We start from the raw sequence: 16,513 nt of genomic DNA, 5'->3' as shown, positions 1-16,513 counted from the left end.
ACACATTGTGCTTCAGTTTAGAGACATGCAAACCATTACAGACCACAAAACGCATCCCCTGTGTTGTAATACTCAAGATCGGACTCTGTTTTGAGTCCAAGACAAGGTCAAGTCAAAATGCCCCAGAGTCCATGACAAGACCAAGACCATGAAAATATCGACTTGGACTCCAGACAGAGTACTACATTAATGCTAAGAGAGTACTGTCAACACAAGAGGAACTGCCATTTCAAAGTTCAGAAAATATACAACAAATGGAAATCTGCCAGAATATCATGTAAAAGCTTTTTGTGATGCACTCAAAAGGATAAGTATATCACAGTTTATCACTCATCACAAAATGGAATCCCAATATATCAAATTAATCAACCAACCAACCAATCAATCAATCAATCAATCAATCAATCAATCAATCAATCAATCAATCAATCACATTTCACTGAGAAGAAGATTTTGAAGGATTTGATGTCATACTCACTGGCTGGTGAAGGTGTGCTGTATCCACTGAGGGGTAAGGTAGGAAGAGAAGGCGGAGAAAGCCCTCCCAGCATGTGCGGGAAGAAAAAGGAATAGTGGGCCATTGGGAAGCCATTGAGGTGTGGGCTGGGGTTGCCCTTATCAGACATGGCTACCTCTAGAGTTCGCTCACAATCACACGGAAGAATCCAAAATGATGTTCAAATTAGATGTTTTCTGGGGATTATTCACCCATAAGAGTGTTCAGAGGAGAGTAGATGTGCTTATTCTGTGTAAAAAAATAAAAATAAATGTCTAGACAGATGAATGGAGGAGTGACTCTCCTTTGCTGCTGAAGGGGTTTCTGTAGGGGCTGTTTCCCATATCACAAAGGCCTATTGAATTTACTTGCAAAAAGATTTGATTCCATTTAATGAATCCAACAGTCGGCATTTGTGTACGTACATGATGTTCTCCACTTTCCTCTTCTCTTAGAATTCCTACAGGTTAAAAAAGAGAGTGAGATTAATTGAAGGTAAAGTATATGAAATGTTTTTGTACAATCAAAGCAGTGGTTCAACACATTATTTACTAGTGTTTTGGGGTTTGACAGACGTGATCACTATGAACAGTGTTGTCATAATTTTCTGACAAAAAATAACAGCATATTGGTTTGCATACTGTTGTCATTGTTTATAAGTATTGTAGGTATTTGCACTTAACATTTTTTATACATTTGAAATGTACAATATTTTAGTTTTATTTTAGTTTTATGAACTTACAGCTATAGGATAAAAAAGAATACATATGAATTCTAAATACATTTTATAGATATATTTTAGGGCTGTCAAATGATTAATCACGATTAATCACATCCAAAATAAAAGTTTTGTTTACATAATATATGTGTGTATACTGTGTATATTTATTATGTATATATAAATACACACACATGCATGTATATATTTAAGAAGAATATGTTATGTTTATATATTAAATATGTTTATATATAATATAAAATATAAGAATATAAATATATAAATGTATATACATGTAAATATTTTCTAAATATATAATTTATGTGTGTGTATTTATATATACATAATAAATATACCCTGTACACATACATATATTATGTAAACAAAACTTTTATTTTGGATGTGATTAATCGTGATTAATCATTTGACAGCCCTAATATATTTTCAACCCCTTAACCTTATCAAATAAAACATAACCACTTTTTCAACAACAATTAAAATAATAATAATAATAATAATAATAATAATTTGTTACAATTTACCATAGATATTTTTGAGTCGTCAATTCCTATCTCTAAACCTAACCATTTCAAGGAAAATGTAATAGCAATTATTCAGTACCACTGTAATGCATACATCAAGATGCAATATAACCATAAATTATTGCCAAAGTAAGTTTTTGTATTTCTAAAACAACGCAACATGAACAACAACATCCTTTTACTACATGTGCACACAATGTCAGGAACCTGCCCTGACAGTCTTGTCTTTGTTCAATGTTTCACTGTTTGTTTTGTGTCTAAGCACATGGTTCTGTCTCTGTTTGTGTCTGCCACATGCTCCTCTCGTCCCACCTCCTTGTTTCCCTTGGTCACGCCCCCTTGTTTAGCCCTTGTCTGCTTTATTGTTTTCACCTGATCCTCATGTGTGCCACTCTATATATTGGGTTTCCTTTCCTTGTGTCTCTGCTGGTTCGTTTTGGTGTTTACCTGTCTCTTGGCCCAGAATTTATCCCTTTGATCGTGATCATTATTTTTTGATGTCTTATCTAGATATTTATATCCTTTTTGGGCTTTAGTTTTGTCTAGTTTAAAAAGAATGGAAAGAAAAAGAAATTTGTTGTGCATTCTAATCTAGTTTTGTTTCTCATTTGATTTAGATTTTCATCTACTCTTGTTTAAGAGATTCCAGTTTTGGATATAGCCTTTTTGTTTTTACTTTTTGATTATATCTCTGGGTAGCTTTGGTTATTTCTTTTGCATTGTTCTAATTGTTTTCAATTGTCTTATTGTTGTGGCATTTTGAGTCTCGTCTTGTTTGTTTTGTGTTTGTCCTGTCTTACCCTATCTTAGAATCCCTGGCCACTGAACCCCACTGCTTGGAAGCGGCTCACCTCTCTCACGTGTCAAGACTCTGGTCCCGTGAGCCCCTATCTGGCGGCTAGACTGGTGACATTAGAGTTTCACTTAAAGCTACGGGTTTCCTATGTGTCTGCCTGGTCCTTCCTCTTGAGCTGCCTCCTCTGTGCTTGAGCCCGTGGTCGTCTCGGACTGTCTCTGTGGTCATCCCTCCTGCCTGTATTGTCTGCCCTGCCCCTCTGTTTGAACTGTTTCACTGCAAATTCCTCCAGCTGTTCCAGTCTATGTTTTGTTAATAAAATACCCTTGTCTGCTCATTCTGCATTTGGGTCCCATTTCCTGCAGATCCGTGACACACAAGCTCATAGAATGAAGATATATGAGAATTTGACAAAAATTAAACACCCCTTTTATAATTCAAATAAATCCTATTCATTTCACTGAATTGGCTGAATCAGTGTGTGTGATGCCGTCAGAGTACTGAGTGTTGCGTCAAGTTTTTCAGTGACTCCGTAAGAAAGCACATTTCTCTCCAGAACATTGCATCATTTTATAAGAGTGCTTATGCCAGTCTCATGCTCACACATGCCACATGTGCAAAGGACACCAAGTAAACTGTTCCTCTTTTTATGTTGGCCAGGTGTGGTCATAGATATTTCATCAATCTGAGAACATGTTTATAGGCTGCTAGGAAGGCCTGTCTTTTTTATGTAGGAACTACTCAGCAATTAACATGTTGCCATATACCTGTGCTGTGATGTTAAGGATGTGGTTTTACCACTAGTCAAAAAACTCCACAATTCACTCATTTAGGCACTGCTGAAGCCTTTTAGATCAGAGCCAAGGACACAGTCTGTGCGCACGCACTCACACACACACACACACACAAACAAACAAACTGTGAGCTATGTTTAGCACTCAGCCAGAATCCTGGACACACTGCATATCATGAAGTTAAGATCAAATAAACAAATATGAGTCATTTGTTTTTATATAGGTTGCACATGTTTCTGCAGTCCAGCATTTGTGTGTGTTTGTGCTTGTTATTATAATCGCTGGATGTGTCTGCGAGACAGGGTGTGCGAATATAGGGCAGTGTGAAATCTCAATGCTCTGCCAACATATTTAAGACACACACACGCACACACACACACACACACACACCGCCCTCTAGGCACTCCTGCTTGTCAGATGAGAAGGACCCCTTGACATTTGTGCCTCTATTATAAAGGTCAACCCTTAATTACGTGAAATGCCAGAGAGCGTGCACCTGCAGAAATACACTCAACATGATCTGTGATGTGTGTGCTTGGTTTTAAAGGGATCACAAGTGGTCTAGACAAAACCTTGGCACTGATACACCAAAGAGATGATATTAATAAGAAGCTTTCCGCATCACCATCCCCTTTTTATATACTATTGAACAAAAGTTTGAGCTCAGTAGAATTAATTAATTTATTTTTTAAGAATTTAATACTCAATAATTATATATAATACTTTAATAATTAATACCTTTTCATTTTAATAATGAAATACACACATACATGTATTAATTTAAGAAATATTTACATGTATATATACATTCGTATTTATACATGTAAATTTTTCTTAAATATATACATGTATGTGTGTGTATTTATATATACAGATAAATATACACAGTACACACACATATTTTATGTAGACACAGACTTTTATTTTGGATGCGATTAATTAATTTGACAGCACTAAAGTATCAATGTAATGGTTTTAAACACAAATATAAGGTGATTACAAAACATTTATATATATATACCCAGGATATTTTTTTTTTCGTAAATGAAAATGCAAAAAGAACGCAAAGCAGTTTAAAGCAGAGTTCTGCACAGGTGAACCTGTACCCACAGTACTTAACAGAACATCCGACCTGTTATCTGATTGCAGCACTAATTTAATTCTATACCAGACCCAACTTTTTGACAAAGACCGCAACCAGAACCGCGCCCCCATTAAGGTGAAAAAGAAGTACTCTTAAATGAAATTTACTTGAAATTCAAATATTGCATTTATAGTACAATTATACAATTACACAATTCTCCTAACATGCTTACTTAAAGTGCATTAAAAACAGAAGTTTAAACAAATGTGACTTTAAAACGTATGATTTCAGCACGATAAACGTGATAAACAAAACCAAACAGAGGTTTTTTTTTTTTTTTTTTTTCAGAGTATCTGACATATAAGCTGTAAAGTAACAGAACTATTCTGGAAAAGGGGGCAGGGAGCAGCAGCTTATTTGCATTTAAAGATACATGCATGAAAAAGCTGTTTTGCAAATGTTTCTGCTTCCTCTCAAAATAGGCATTTTCAAAATGATATAATTAATTATCCGTGGGGTATTTTGAGATGAAACTTCACAGACACATTGTGGGGAGTGGGGACACCTGAGACTTATATTACATTTTGTAGAAAGGGGCATAATAGGTCACCTTTAAGTTTATTGGTCCTCAACTGAGCTGAAAGTTGAATGAACTAGCGTAACTGTTGTTTCAACTCAAAAACATGTTGAAACAACTGTATCACACCGAAAAAAATTAAGAAATCAAAAACTTTAAGGCAACAGGGTAACAAAGTTTTATAAGTTGACTCAACATTTTTTTTTTTCCACTAAGGTTAAATTAAGTTTTTCTTTGGTCTGCACTCTGGAAGTGATCTGTTAAAACTGCTAAACTTTACATTACTAAAACTAAATCTAAAACTTAAATGAAACTATATAAAAACTAAATAGAAATGTGTCCACAAAACAAAAACTACACTAAAACTAACAAAATTATTAATGAAACTAATAAAAACGAGACTGTATTTTATTGCAAATTCAAAAATGATATTAAAATAAAATGGATTTAAAAATGCAAAACTATAATAACTTTGATACAACACACATATAAATAACTACTGTATGTAGGTCACTTTGACTAACTATGCTTTTATTTTTCTGGGTGTCCTTCATCATTCTTTTAAACACTTTCTTTATTGAAACAGCGAAATGTCAATCAGGCTTTCAAAAATGTCTTTCTGCTGCCTGTCTCACTGTACACACAATGACACAGAAAGCTTTTGACCTGAAGTCTTGTGTTGCCACACAGATCACATATTGTATTCATTTGAAAAGGTCAATGTTTGTGATAGAGGCGGGAAATGTAATCACACACACACACACTAACAGGACAAGGTACAGGGTGTCAAATGCTCTCCGATATTTACCCTTCCACCTTATTGAGTGTGTATACTGTATGTGTGTGTGTGTGTGTGTGTGTGTGTGTGTGTGTGTGTGTGTGTGTGTGTGTGTGTGTGTGTTAAAACATGCTGGGTTGGCGTGGCTATTGACACAGCTGGCTGAACGGAAAATATTGCTTAACATGAAATCTTAGGAAATCTGTGAGGTGAAAATAAGGAGAGAGCGAAAAGAAAGCAAACCGAGATAAAGAAAGAGTAAACTGTGTCTGTTTCTTTCAGACACCCACTCACACAGACTCCATGTGGTATAAATTCACTGTTAATGCACATCAAACATTATATTTGAAACTGCAGTTATATTTACAGTTTTACTAATATGTTTTTATATTACACAAGAATAGTGCTTTCCTGGTATTTTGTGCTAGTGCACTAATTGTATACAAGTAACAACACACTTCTCAAAAACAAACTGGTCATTGGAAATATGTGCCTGTAGTGACATTTTCTGCAAAATGTGAAAACATTTTATCATGTTGGTTGTTGTGTGTATCACTACAATTTGGAAATTAAATGTTTGTTAGTGGTGCTAAAAGTTTAAAGCTCTATCGCATTTAAAAATAATTTACTTTCTACAGTAAACCTGCCTTAAACCTAGTAGTTCTAAAAAACAAACATGAAGTAAAAACACATTTGCTGAAGCAACCATGCCATTGTAGCTTGCTAAAAAAAAAAAAAAAAAAAAACCTGCACTGGTATCGGATCAGTATAGGTATCGGCCGATACTCAGAATTTCTGGTATTGGATCGGGATCGGTTCTGAAAAAGTGGTATCGAGCCAGCCCTAGTGATGCATACATCGAAATTTATTTATTAGTACAGATCACACACTTTTGTTTAAAGTGTTTTGAACTCATAATACTGTATTTTGAAAAGAACTGCCAAAATAAGTCTTTATTAATTAATAATCAGTCCTTGTACAAATAATCTGTGTGAAAAGGAATAAAAGTTGTTGGGAGTTTTACTGCCACTAGTGTTTATTTCAACCAGAACCTGCACTATATTATACCATATGTAGAAGTACATTTTTGGAGTTTTGCAAAAATGTATGTAGAGGCACGTTTTTCCAATGAGCCTGTGTTGGGAACACACACATACACCACATAGATGGTCTGGAAGCAGAAGATGTGTTGTGTTTTTGTCTGGAAGTGATAAAGATGATGTTTTTCAGCTGAGCAACAGGGCACTGACCTGCAGTACACATACACACTCTTCCAGGAAAAGAAGTGGGAAGGCGTATCCACAGTCCATCATAGTCTTAAGATGAGGCCCCTTTTGTTAATGAAAAACATGTTTTAGTCAGACCCAATCACCATCACACATGCAATATTCCTTTTAACAATAATACACATATTTAAGAACAATCAACCTCTAAAAGACCACTAGTTGTGTCATATATACCATTTGATTCATTTTAATAAACCATCACCACTACCAGCATCAACTGATTAATTTAGATCTATGAAAATGGAGGGCAAATGCTTTTAAAACACACTGTCTCCCATGTCAACTAAAAGATGAACTAAATGTCTTAATGTATTATTAGCTAGCACATGTACATAGTACCTTGTCTATGTGTGTGTGTGTGTGTGTGCGAGAGAGAGAAAGAGAGAGAAAGAGAGAGAAAGAGAGAGAGAGAGACTCAGACTCAATTTTCCCCATATCTCCAGGGCTCTATTGAATAGCTAATTGATTGATTATTGTCTGTAAGATGTTGAGTCAACTATATTATTGTTCTTCAAACACACACACACACACACACACACACACACACACACACACACACACACACACACACACACACACACACACACACAAAACACAACACACACACACACCTTTCTTGTTTGTTTAGCAGCATGCTATAGAACATTTCAACGGTTATTCGTCAGTTTAAGGAAGTGGCATCTTTGTTCCTCTGACATTTCTGGTTAGTGGTCGAAAGCATTCAAAACAATGGTGGGATGCGATTGATGCACAGTGGGATTGTGATAATTAATTTTATCCTTGTGTTTAAAATGTCAAAATTACTTTAGATCCTTGTTGCTCAGTGGCTGGGTGCTCCCTCTGGCTCAGAACTAACATTCGGAAATAAAAGTTTGGTTTGCAGGTGTAAAGCAAGAAGGCTGGATAGCAACTAGCAACTCTATGATATACAGTATAGCACACATTTCGATTCAGGTAAGTAAATGTAGGGTTTTTTTTTTCATAATTTGATGATTTGTATTTCTTTAACTCTTCAAGTATGACACAGCATAATTAAAGTTAGCATTGTGGTTTCGTCGTTGTTTACACATGCACCTAGCGTTTAGGTTCGTGTGTAGTTAATAAAGGCCATGTTTTTATTTCCTGTTTATTGCTAAGTGTCATGTGGGCTATAATTTAGTATAAGATTGCATTAGTTGTTTAGCTATCTTGTCAGCTGACTAATGCAGTGAGTAACACATTATAGAAATGTATAGTGTAAACTTGAATGTTGTATTGTGTAACAGTTATTGTCAGTGTTGGAAACAATTGTGCTGCTTATATAAAAGTATACATTTTATTTTAAAAAAAAAAAGAACGAAAAACTTTAGAACAGTAAAGTATGTTGTTACAAAATATTTCTATTTTAAATGCTGTTGTTTTATTTTTCAAAGAATCCTAAAAAAGTATCACAGGTCATAAAAAATATTAAGCAACAACTATTTCCACCGTTGATAATAACTGAGTATCAAATCAATTTAATAGAATGATTTCTGAAGGATCATGTGACTCTGAAGACTGGTGTTACGGCTGATGAAAATTCAGCTTTGCATCACAGAAATAAATTATATTTTAAAGTATATTCAAATAGAAAACAATTTTAAATTGTAATATTTCACAAAATTACAGTTTTGTTCTGAATTTTTATAAAATAAATGCAAGCTCTCGTGTACACGCTTTAATCAGATATGAGCCATCTGGAAGACTTTTCAGGCAAATGTTTAAGGTTCTTTGTAAGTTTGCACCTCATAGTCAGATTTAAAGGGGTGCTATTATGCTTTTTCACTTTTTCAACTTTAGTTAGTCTGTAATGTTGCTGTTTGATCATAAAAAAGATCTGCAAAGTTACAAAGCTCAAAGTCCAATGCAAAAGGAGATATTTCATTTAACAGAAATTAATTTTCAAAACTACAACGAACGACTCGTTTGGACTACAATGAATATTTTCCGGAATTCCGGGACGAATGGGATGAGACCTGGTTGAGCTGCACTAGAGAAGGCAATGAGTGTTATCACAATGCCAGAGACGCACTAGTTTCCCAAGGCAGACAATCTTATAGTGGTTACAATCATCCGGGTTTAAATAGCGGTCAAATTGATGTGATTTTGACGCAATATTTAAACTGAAGCTTGCAGCAGGCAGCTATGGTAAGAGGCAGGACATTTCCTGACCACTCGCCGAGTGCTGTCAATCACAACACACACTGGCCCAGCTAACCAATCACAGCACAGACTGGCCCGGCTAACCAATCACACCACAGACTGGCCCGGCTAACCAATCACAGCACATCTCGTATTCCAGAAGGCGGGCCTTCATTTGATACAGGAACTATTCTAGCTGTTCATGCCAGACTGGGGAGAGAGGTATTTTAATACTGTAAAATATGTGAAAAATAATGTGTTTTTCGAACAACCTAGTATGAGAACCTGTTCTACTTCACCCCCAAAACAAAATCAAGACTTTGTAAAAGAGCATAATTGGACCCCTTTAAAGGATCAGGTCATTCCAATCACCGTTTATTTTAAATTTAAAAAAAATTCTGTTGTGTTTTTGTTAGACTTAAAAAGTATGTGCCTGTCTTGACAGATCTGAGATTTAAAAATTTTGCTACTGGAAATACTTCAGGACCAGACATGCACAGTATACTTTCCAACATATTTGTTATTGTTTACGTCCTTATGGCTATATGCTAAACCATAGGCTTTTTTTTACCTGCTAATAATATGCATCTGAAATGCATGTCCTGTGATCATTTGTGTAAAATCACTGAGTAAAACTTCAAGCATCAAGTTTGTCATCTAAAATGTGTTGTGTTAAAAATGAGAACCCAATGTGCAGCTGTTCTGAGAAATGGGAAGTACTCTATGTGCAACCAGTAATGATCCAACTTGTGCACTAAATGACTGTCACATCCTAGTTTGCCAAATCCCAATATGCAATACACCATGGGAACCAGCACCACAACACAACCTGCAGAGTGTACATTATGGTGAAATTTACTTATTGAATGTGTACTGGGAAAGTGAATAGTGCACATACTGTGTATGTATCTTAGATGTTGCATGCGTCTTATGATATTGTTCATTCAGGTGACAGATATGGAGACCTGTGTGTGTATTTTGGTTTGTTTAGACTAGTATCTAAAGACACACAGTGAAGCACTGCCAGACAGGAAGAGGTCCAGCGATAGGGAGTCGTGCTAACATTCTGTGCATGTGTGTGTGTTAGAGAGAGAGAGAGAGAGAGAGAGAGAGAATAGTGAACAGAAGACAAGGGAAACTTTGGCACGTTAGATATCCAATTTATCCTGAAGCGTTTGCTCTGTTATATTATCTGTATGTTTTCACACTTGGTTCAGTCGCAACGTAGGTTCATTTGAAAAATATGCCTCCACTGTACCTACATTTTACTGTTATTTTCGAATAGTTCCTTGCATAATACTGTGTTATGACATAATCACTTTCACCACAGTGTATGATCTATAAACTAATACATTTAGACATTTCCATCAAAAAAACAAAACAAACAAACAAAAAAATAGCTCCACATGTATGGCTACTTGCTTAGTAGCTCAACTGGTACAGGTAGGTAGGTAGGGTTTTGTGTTGGTGGACCTTTTTTGCGTTTTTTCATGTTATCCATTTCGGATTAACTGAATGTGCTTTTAGCGGCACTTACTGGCCATTTCTTTAGACAGTGTCACAAAACGTATTATTTTTCAGAAATGGTGCCGAAGACACAGTTTTGAAATCTCCAGGCATCTTTATTTTAAAATGCATCTCAAGAACTCATAAACCAAGATTATGTGATCACAAATGGAAATCACTTATTTGAAGTGACCATTGTATGTTCCCTTCATTAATGGACTTCTAGAAGGGCCCTTCATGAAGGGATTTAGTTGTTTACTTTTGTTTGGAGCATCCCTACAAATAGCGCCCCCTTCCCGCAGTGCCCTTCAAGGGCATAAAAAAGCTGAAGAAATATGAAGAACACAAGGCAATTTATTCAGAATCAAGAAACACTGAAAAGTGGATTATACTATAAGAATTGTGACCAGGATCAATTTGCGCAATTAACATACGTCTTTTTTCAAAAAGATTTTGGAAATATTATGTACATGTACTTCATTTCAGTATAATTTTTGTTATTTGAGCTTTAACATTATCTAAATCAACCATTTTAGCTGTGAATTTGTTTTTTTTTTTTTTGGTTCAATATTTATTTAACTAACTGGACAAACTAAAAGTTTTATTATTATTTTAATGTAATGAACTTTAGGTTGTATAAAATGTAGAACCTTAAACCACAAATCTGCAGATCTCAACTTTTTTTTACTTCACAATACATCTGCTTTCTAGATAAAAAAAACAAAAAAAAAACACCAACCAACCACTAAAATGTTACTATGTGACTACTATGATCCCAGAGATTTTACTGAAGGTTATAATAACACACACACACAGTAAGTATTGTCAAGCCTCATCTTGACCTCTGGCTTCTCTGCTCGTTTAATCTGATTGGTCTACGATGACCTCGTTGATGTGTTCCCTCCCCCAGCATAAGCAGAACGGTTATGTTTCTGATTAAATCAATCAATCAAAGGATGTCTCTGCCCAGTTCCTCACCCATCGGCCCTGCTCATCCGTACAGTGTGCTGATGATAGCAGCCATTACGGCAGATTGCAGGTCAAACTCCTCTGGCAACGGCTGCATCTCATTAGTCGCTTACACTCTGGGAGGAACGTGATTAAAAGTGATGGTCGCAGCTCACAGGTCGTGACTTACACAAGAGATCATGAGTGTGTATGTTTGTTTGGATTTCATATTTTGACCCAGATTTGCACCAGAGGGGCAGCAGAACCTTGATCCTCACCTTTAACATCCTGTGCAAAAATCAGATAATTAGTTTTTCTGGCAAAAGCTATTTAACGCCTGAGGTAGAATGATTTTTAGTTTGCTCATGTTTTTTAATTGGTAATGCTAATTTATGAGCCAAAGAGCTTCAACTCTGACATATGTTTGGATGAGCAAAGTCATTGTTAAATAGCTGATCTTACATAATTTAATTTCAACATTAACATGCCAAGTTTATCAGCTAAAGTTATGCTTATTAACTACATTTCTTGGAAGAATTTGCCATACTTGATACCTCATATTGAGTGGTTTATTAAAAAGAGGTGTTCTATTTTAGAATTAAATATTTTTTTGCCTGATGGACAATAAAATTGGTAAAAAAAAAAAAAAAAAAAATCCCATATATTTGAAAGAGCGACCTAAGTTAAAGCTAAAATTGTATTATGAAACACCTAAACAGACTAGCAATAATATAAAAAAATAATAATAACATACTTTACAAAATCTGTTTTAAACAGTTATTATCATGTAACAACCATTTAATGAACATAATATGCCATTTTAGGCTGTGCTATGTCATTATTATTGTCATTTTACACCTTTTAATTATTATTTTATTCATGAGTCATGACATAGTATTTTAGTTGTCATATATTTATAAATTATACTTCATTTACTATGTATTAACCCTGTATAAATCCGATCATATGAAATAACTTTTTTTGCATCATTTGAAGCTTTTATGGCTCATATAGTATGAAATAGGAGAATATGGAGCTCATACTCAAGGAGAGAGAGAGAGAGAAAAAAACTTTTTATTCAGAGGCCTAAACTGAGCAAAAATATGCAGTTTGGTGCAAATACTGATATTTATATGGTCAAAAAGTTTAATTAATTTCTGATGTTATTTTTTAGTTCTAATGTTAATGTAAATCAATGAGATCTTTATAACAGTATAGCAGACTACTTACATAAAATGCATACAAATATCAAACGTTATTCTATATATCAAATGTTCATCTTGGAATATTAATACCAATATAAAGGTATACATTTTAACAGGATTTTTAATTAAAAAATGCTTTCATCCAGTAAATGTTCATCTTGGAATATAAATACCAACATAAATTTGTCTAAAAAATTATGTATGGATAATCCAGTGAACCTGAATTGCTTCAGTCCAGTAAGTGTTTAGCTTGAAATATTACTAACAATATAATAAGTTATTCTTCTATTTGTTATAAAAAAAAAGTACAAAAAAAAACATAAAAAAAAAAATTTAGAGGCCTTTTTCAAATTTATCAGATATGATACATTAGGCTTTATAGAGTTAAAGACAGATTTATTTTCAGTTTAGATTCAAGAATGACTCTTTATAGATAAAATAGGAAAGTAGGTTGGAACTCATGGTTTGTTTTGTGTGTTTGTGTCTGTGGGAGAGCCCATCTCAATTCACTGAAAACGAGTGAAACAGAGAAGATGAGAGAGAAGAATGACCTCATTTCAGCAGTATATAAAATATAGTGTATGTGCGTGTTAGACAAGAGGCATCACACAGTTGGGAGGGGGAGCGCTATGATGTCTTAACAGGAGATTGCATGACCTGAATAACAGATGAATGTGTGTGATTTTGCCTCTATATGTATGCGTTTGTGATGAGATCATACAGTTGAGAGGTTTGCCCTCATGTCAGCTAATGAAACAAGAGTGTCTGATGACATCATGCAAGATGCTACCTAAGGCCTGTCAGGACAAACGTCTTGTCCTCATGTAAAACACTTTTTACCTCGGTACTCTTGCTGCATGAGTGATTAGAACACTGCGTGCGGATGTAATTTCTCTCTCTCTCTCTCTCTCTTCTTCTTCTTCTTCTTCTTCTTCTTCTTCCACTTCTCTCTGTCTTCCTTTTCCTAAATCTCTATGCTTCTCTTTATTTTTTAATCAGAAATATTTTGGAGGGCCTGTAGCAGAGTTGTGCACCATTCAGAATTGTGTGGGGGATGTCTTCTAATTTTATGGTGTTTTTTAGCTACAATATGTGTAATTTCAATATTAGATGTAATTATGTCTGTATGTGTAAAAATGTTATCAAACACACAACATATGTGAATCCCAACCAGGGTTCTTGAGCTGGTGGTATAATTTAGATTTTCTTGTTTCGAACAGAAATTATTTGACTGAATTTTATGTTTACAGTATTTCTCAATGATAGTTCTTATTGACTACCTTCCCGTACTCTCAAAGTTTGTGACAGATTTTTGTTACTAAAATAGAAATAAATTAATAAATAAATACATTCAAATGATAGAAAACTACTTCACTCACAAAATCTTTTTTGTTGTTGTTGTTGAGCTGATTATATAACTTGAATTACAAAAATAACTTAAAAAAAAATGAAAATACATGTTTATTTTATGTGCCTCCTGTTACATTTTATAGATTTATAGTTATATTTTCCATTTAAATTTTAGTAAATGTTTTAGTAATTTTTAGTTTTTTATTCATTTTTATTCCAGTTTTAGTTATTTTAGTTCATCATTTTTAAACTTAATCCAATTTAAAACTGTTACCTTGACAACTAACTGAAATAAAATTAGTTTAAGTTTTAGTTTTAGATTTAGATTTAGTTAACTATAATGACCCTGCCAGTGATGCCTTAAAATGCTAGCTAGATAGGGCGGCTCAGTAGGTTTTGGAACAATGCATCTGGAGAGAGAGAGACAAAACAAAATAATAAAGAAAGCAGAAGACTGCAAGTGAATGAGTGAGAAGTAAATTAAAAATAATGGAGGAAGTATATGAGAGATAATGCAGAGATGGGCCAGCGGTTTATTGCCTCTAACAGCATTTCTGTGTGTCTCTATCTGTATTGTATTGTGCAGAGAAGGTGACGGCTAAGATGCAAATAGCTTTTCGCTGCAAACAATATTGCATTTCTGCGAGCTTCATCCATCCTATAGAGAGCGGTGGAAAGGGAGATGGATGGAGTGCTGAACTTTAATCAGGAGGAAGCCTGGAGCAATGGAGACTTGCTTTGGTCTGTGTATTTTTTCTGTGTAGGATACAGATTAATCAATCACACGCACACATACACATACTCATCATGTGACCACGACTGACACTACGATGACAATCCATCTCTTTCCCATCAGCCTCGTTGACGTCCAACTCCCCTACACATCCCAAAATCACATCATACACACACAGTGCAAAAGACAGATGAGGAAAAACAGAATGAGAAAATAATCCTGTCTATGAGGACTTAAAACCCAAAGGACTCTCAAATTGACTAAACACGGCTGTTCTTGTCCACCCTTTTCCATAACAAACATACACACCATCCAAATTCTCTTTAAGTTCCAGCAAACTTTTCTTTTAACACATCTCATCCAGCTGGAAACAGTCGGATCATCCAAACACTTGATTTTGTAAGCCCCACCTTTTTTTGTCCACGTTCCCTCAACACAAGAATTCGGCTACAACCTCCAAACAGCTTGATGCATCCAACATAAAATGCTTTCCAGTCACAAAAGACATACGTTTATTCAGCACCTGTGAGAACCAACCAACTCTCTGAAGTCAGCTGACCAATATTAATAACTTACCCTTTTCTGTATGTTAAATATTTAGTATTTATAAAATAGTTATATAGTTGTAGTTATAGTTAAAGTACATGGTTATATCTAAGGCTAGTTACATAAATTTCTTTTTAAAGTTTGCTGGAGCATTTCTCACCCATATTTTCTTTTTCATATACATTATGGAAGACTCGTAATATTGTGATATTGCTCAATTTTAAAGAGCAGGTCATATGGTATTTTAAAGTGTCCTAATATCTTGTTGGATTCCCCTACAACAGGTTTAAATGCATCTAACTTCAGAAAGCATAATTTTCTCAGAATATACATTTAATATTAGAATTTTTCAATGATTTCAAATCAATTCGTTCGAATTAGTTCTGAGCTTAATGTCCGTAAACTCCTCCCTTCCATTAGCCTACTCTGCTCTGATTGGTCAGCTGGCCAAATCTGTTTTGACTGGTCTTTCCGTATACAATGCGTGTCGGAAACAAAACTCCCATTACCACAATTTGTTTTTTTTTTTGCTCTGGAGGGTTACTTGTAAACAAAGATGCTATAAGGTTAAAAAAAACTGCATTGATATTACCTTATCAATTCGAGCCCGAGGATGATACCGATGCAGTCGCTCAACTGGAAACTCCATCGCAAGCACGACTTGATCAGGACATTTCTCAGAGGTAATTTAAACTTTGTATGTGGTATTTTACGTGATGTGACAGCACTTTTATTGCACTCATTATTATTATTATTTACTTATTTGAGGTGCACGTGTAGGAACTGTGTTAGCATGCCCCGTGAAGCTGAAAACTCAGCATCTTCGCGACATGATGTAAACACACTAACTAGCGGAAGTGTTTGGGGGCAGGTCTGAGTGTTTGTATTTTGTGGAAAGGCGGGGATTATGCAAATGTTTTACCTTGTGATGTATATAGGTAACAGGCAGAATATTCGAAAATATGACAACTCGTTAAGGTGGTTCAGAATCGAC

General features: G+C 34.9%; 1 protein-coding gene across 2 annotated transcripts in view; it reads right to left on the bottom strand.

Annotated features, from left to right (window-relative positions):
- Nucleotides 1–16,513, bottom strand: part of LOC109101281 (retinoic acid receptor alpha-A-like) — a 146,113-nt gene that overhangs the window by 72,008 nt on the left and 57,592 nt on the right. Inside the window, exons 2-3 of one of the 2 annotated variants that reach the window (XM_042767335.1) lie at nucleotides 7,036–7,116; nucleotides 479–956 (exon numbers count right to left, since the gene is read on the bottom strand). In XM_042767335.1, coding sequence (XP_042623269.1) covers nucleotides 479–626 — 148 coding nt within the window. In that variant the 5' untranslated portion in view covers nucleotides 627–956; nucleotides 7,036–7,116. The remainder of the gene's footprint in view (nucleotides 1–478; nucleotides 957–7,035; nucleotides 7,117–16,513) is intronic. The other variant, XM_042767334.1, reaches the window with a different exon arrangement.

Source organism: Cyprinus carpio, chromosome A12, assembly GCF_018340385.1.
Source record: "Cyprinus carpio isolate SPL01 chromosome A12, ASM1834038v1, whole genome shotgun sequence".
NCBI classification, from domain to species: Eukaryota; Metazoa; Chordata; class Actinopteri; order Cypriniformes; family Cyprinidae; genus Cyprinus; species Cyprinus carpio.
This window is presented reverse-complemented; position numbering and strand designations above follow the sequence as displayed.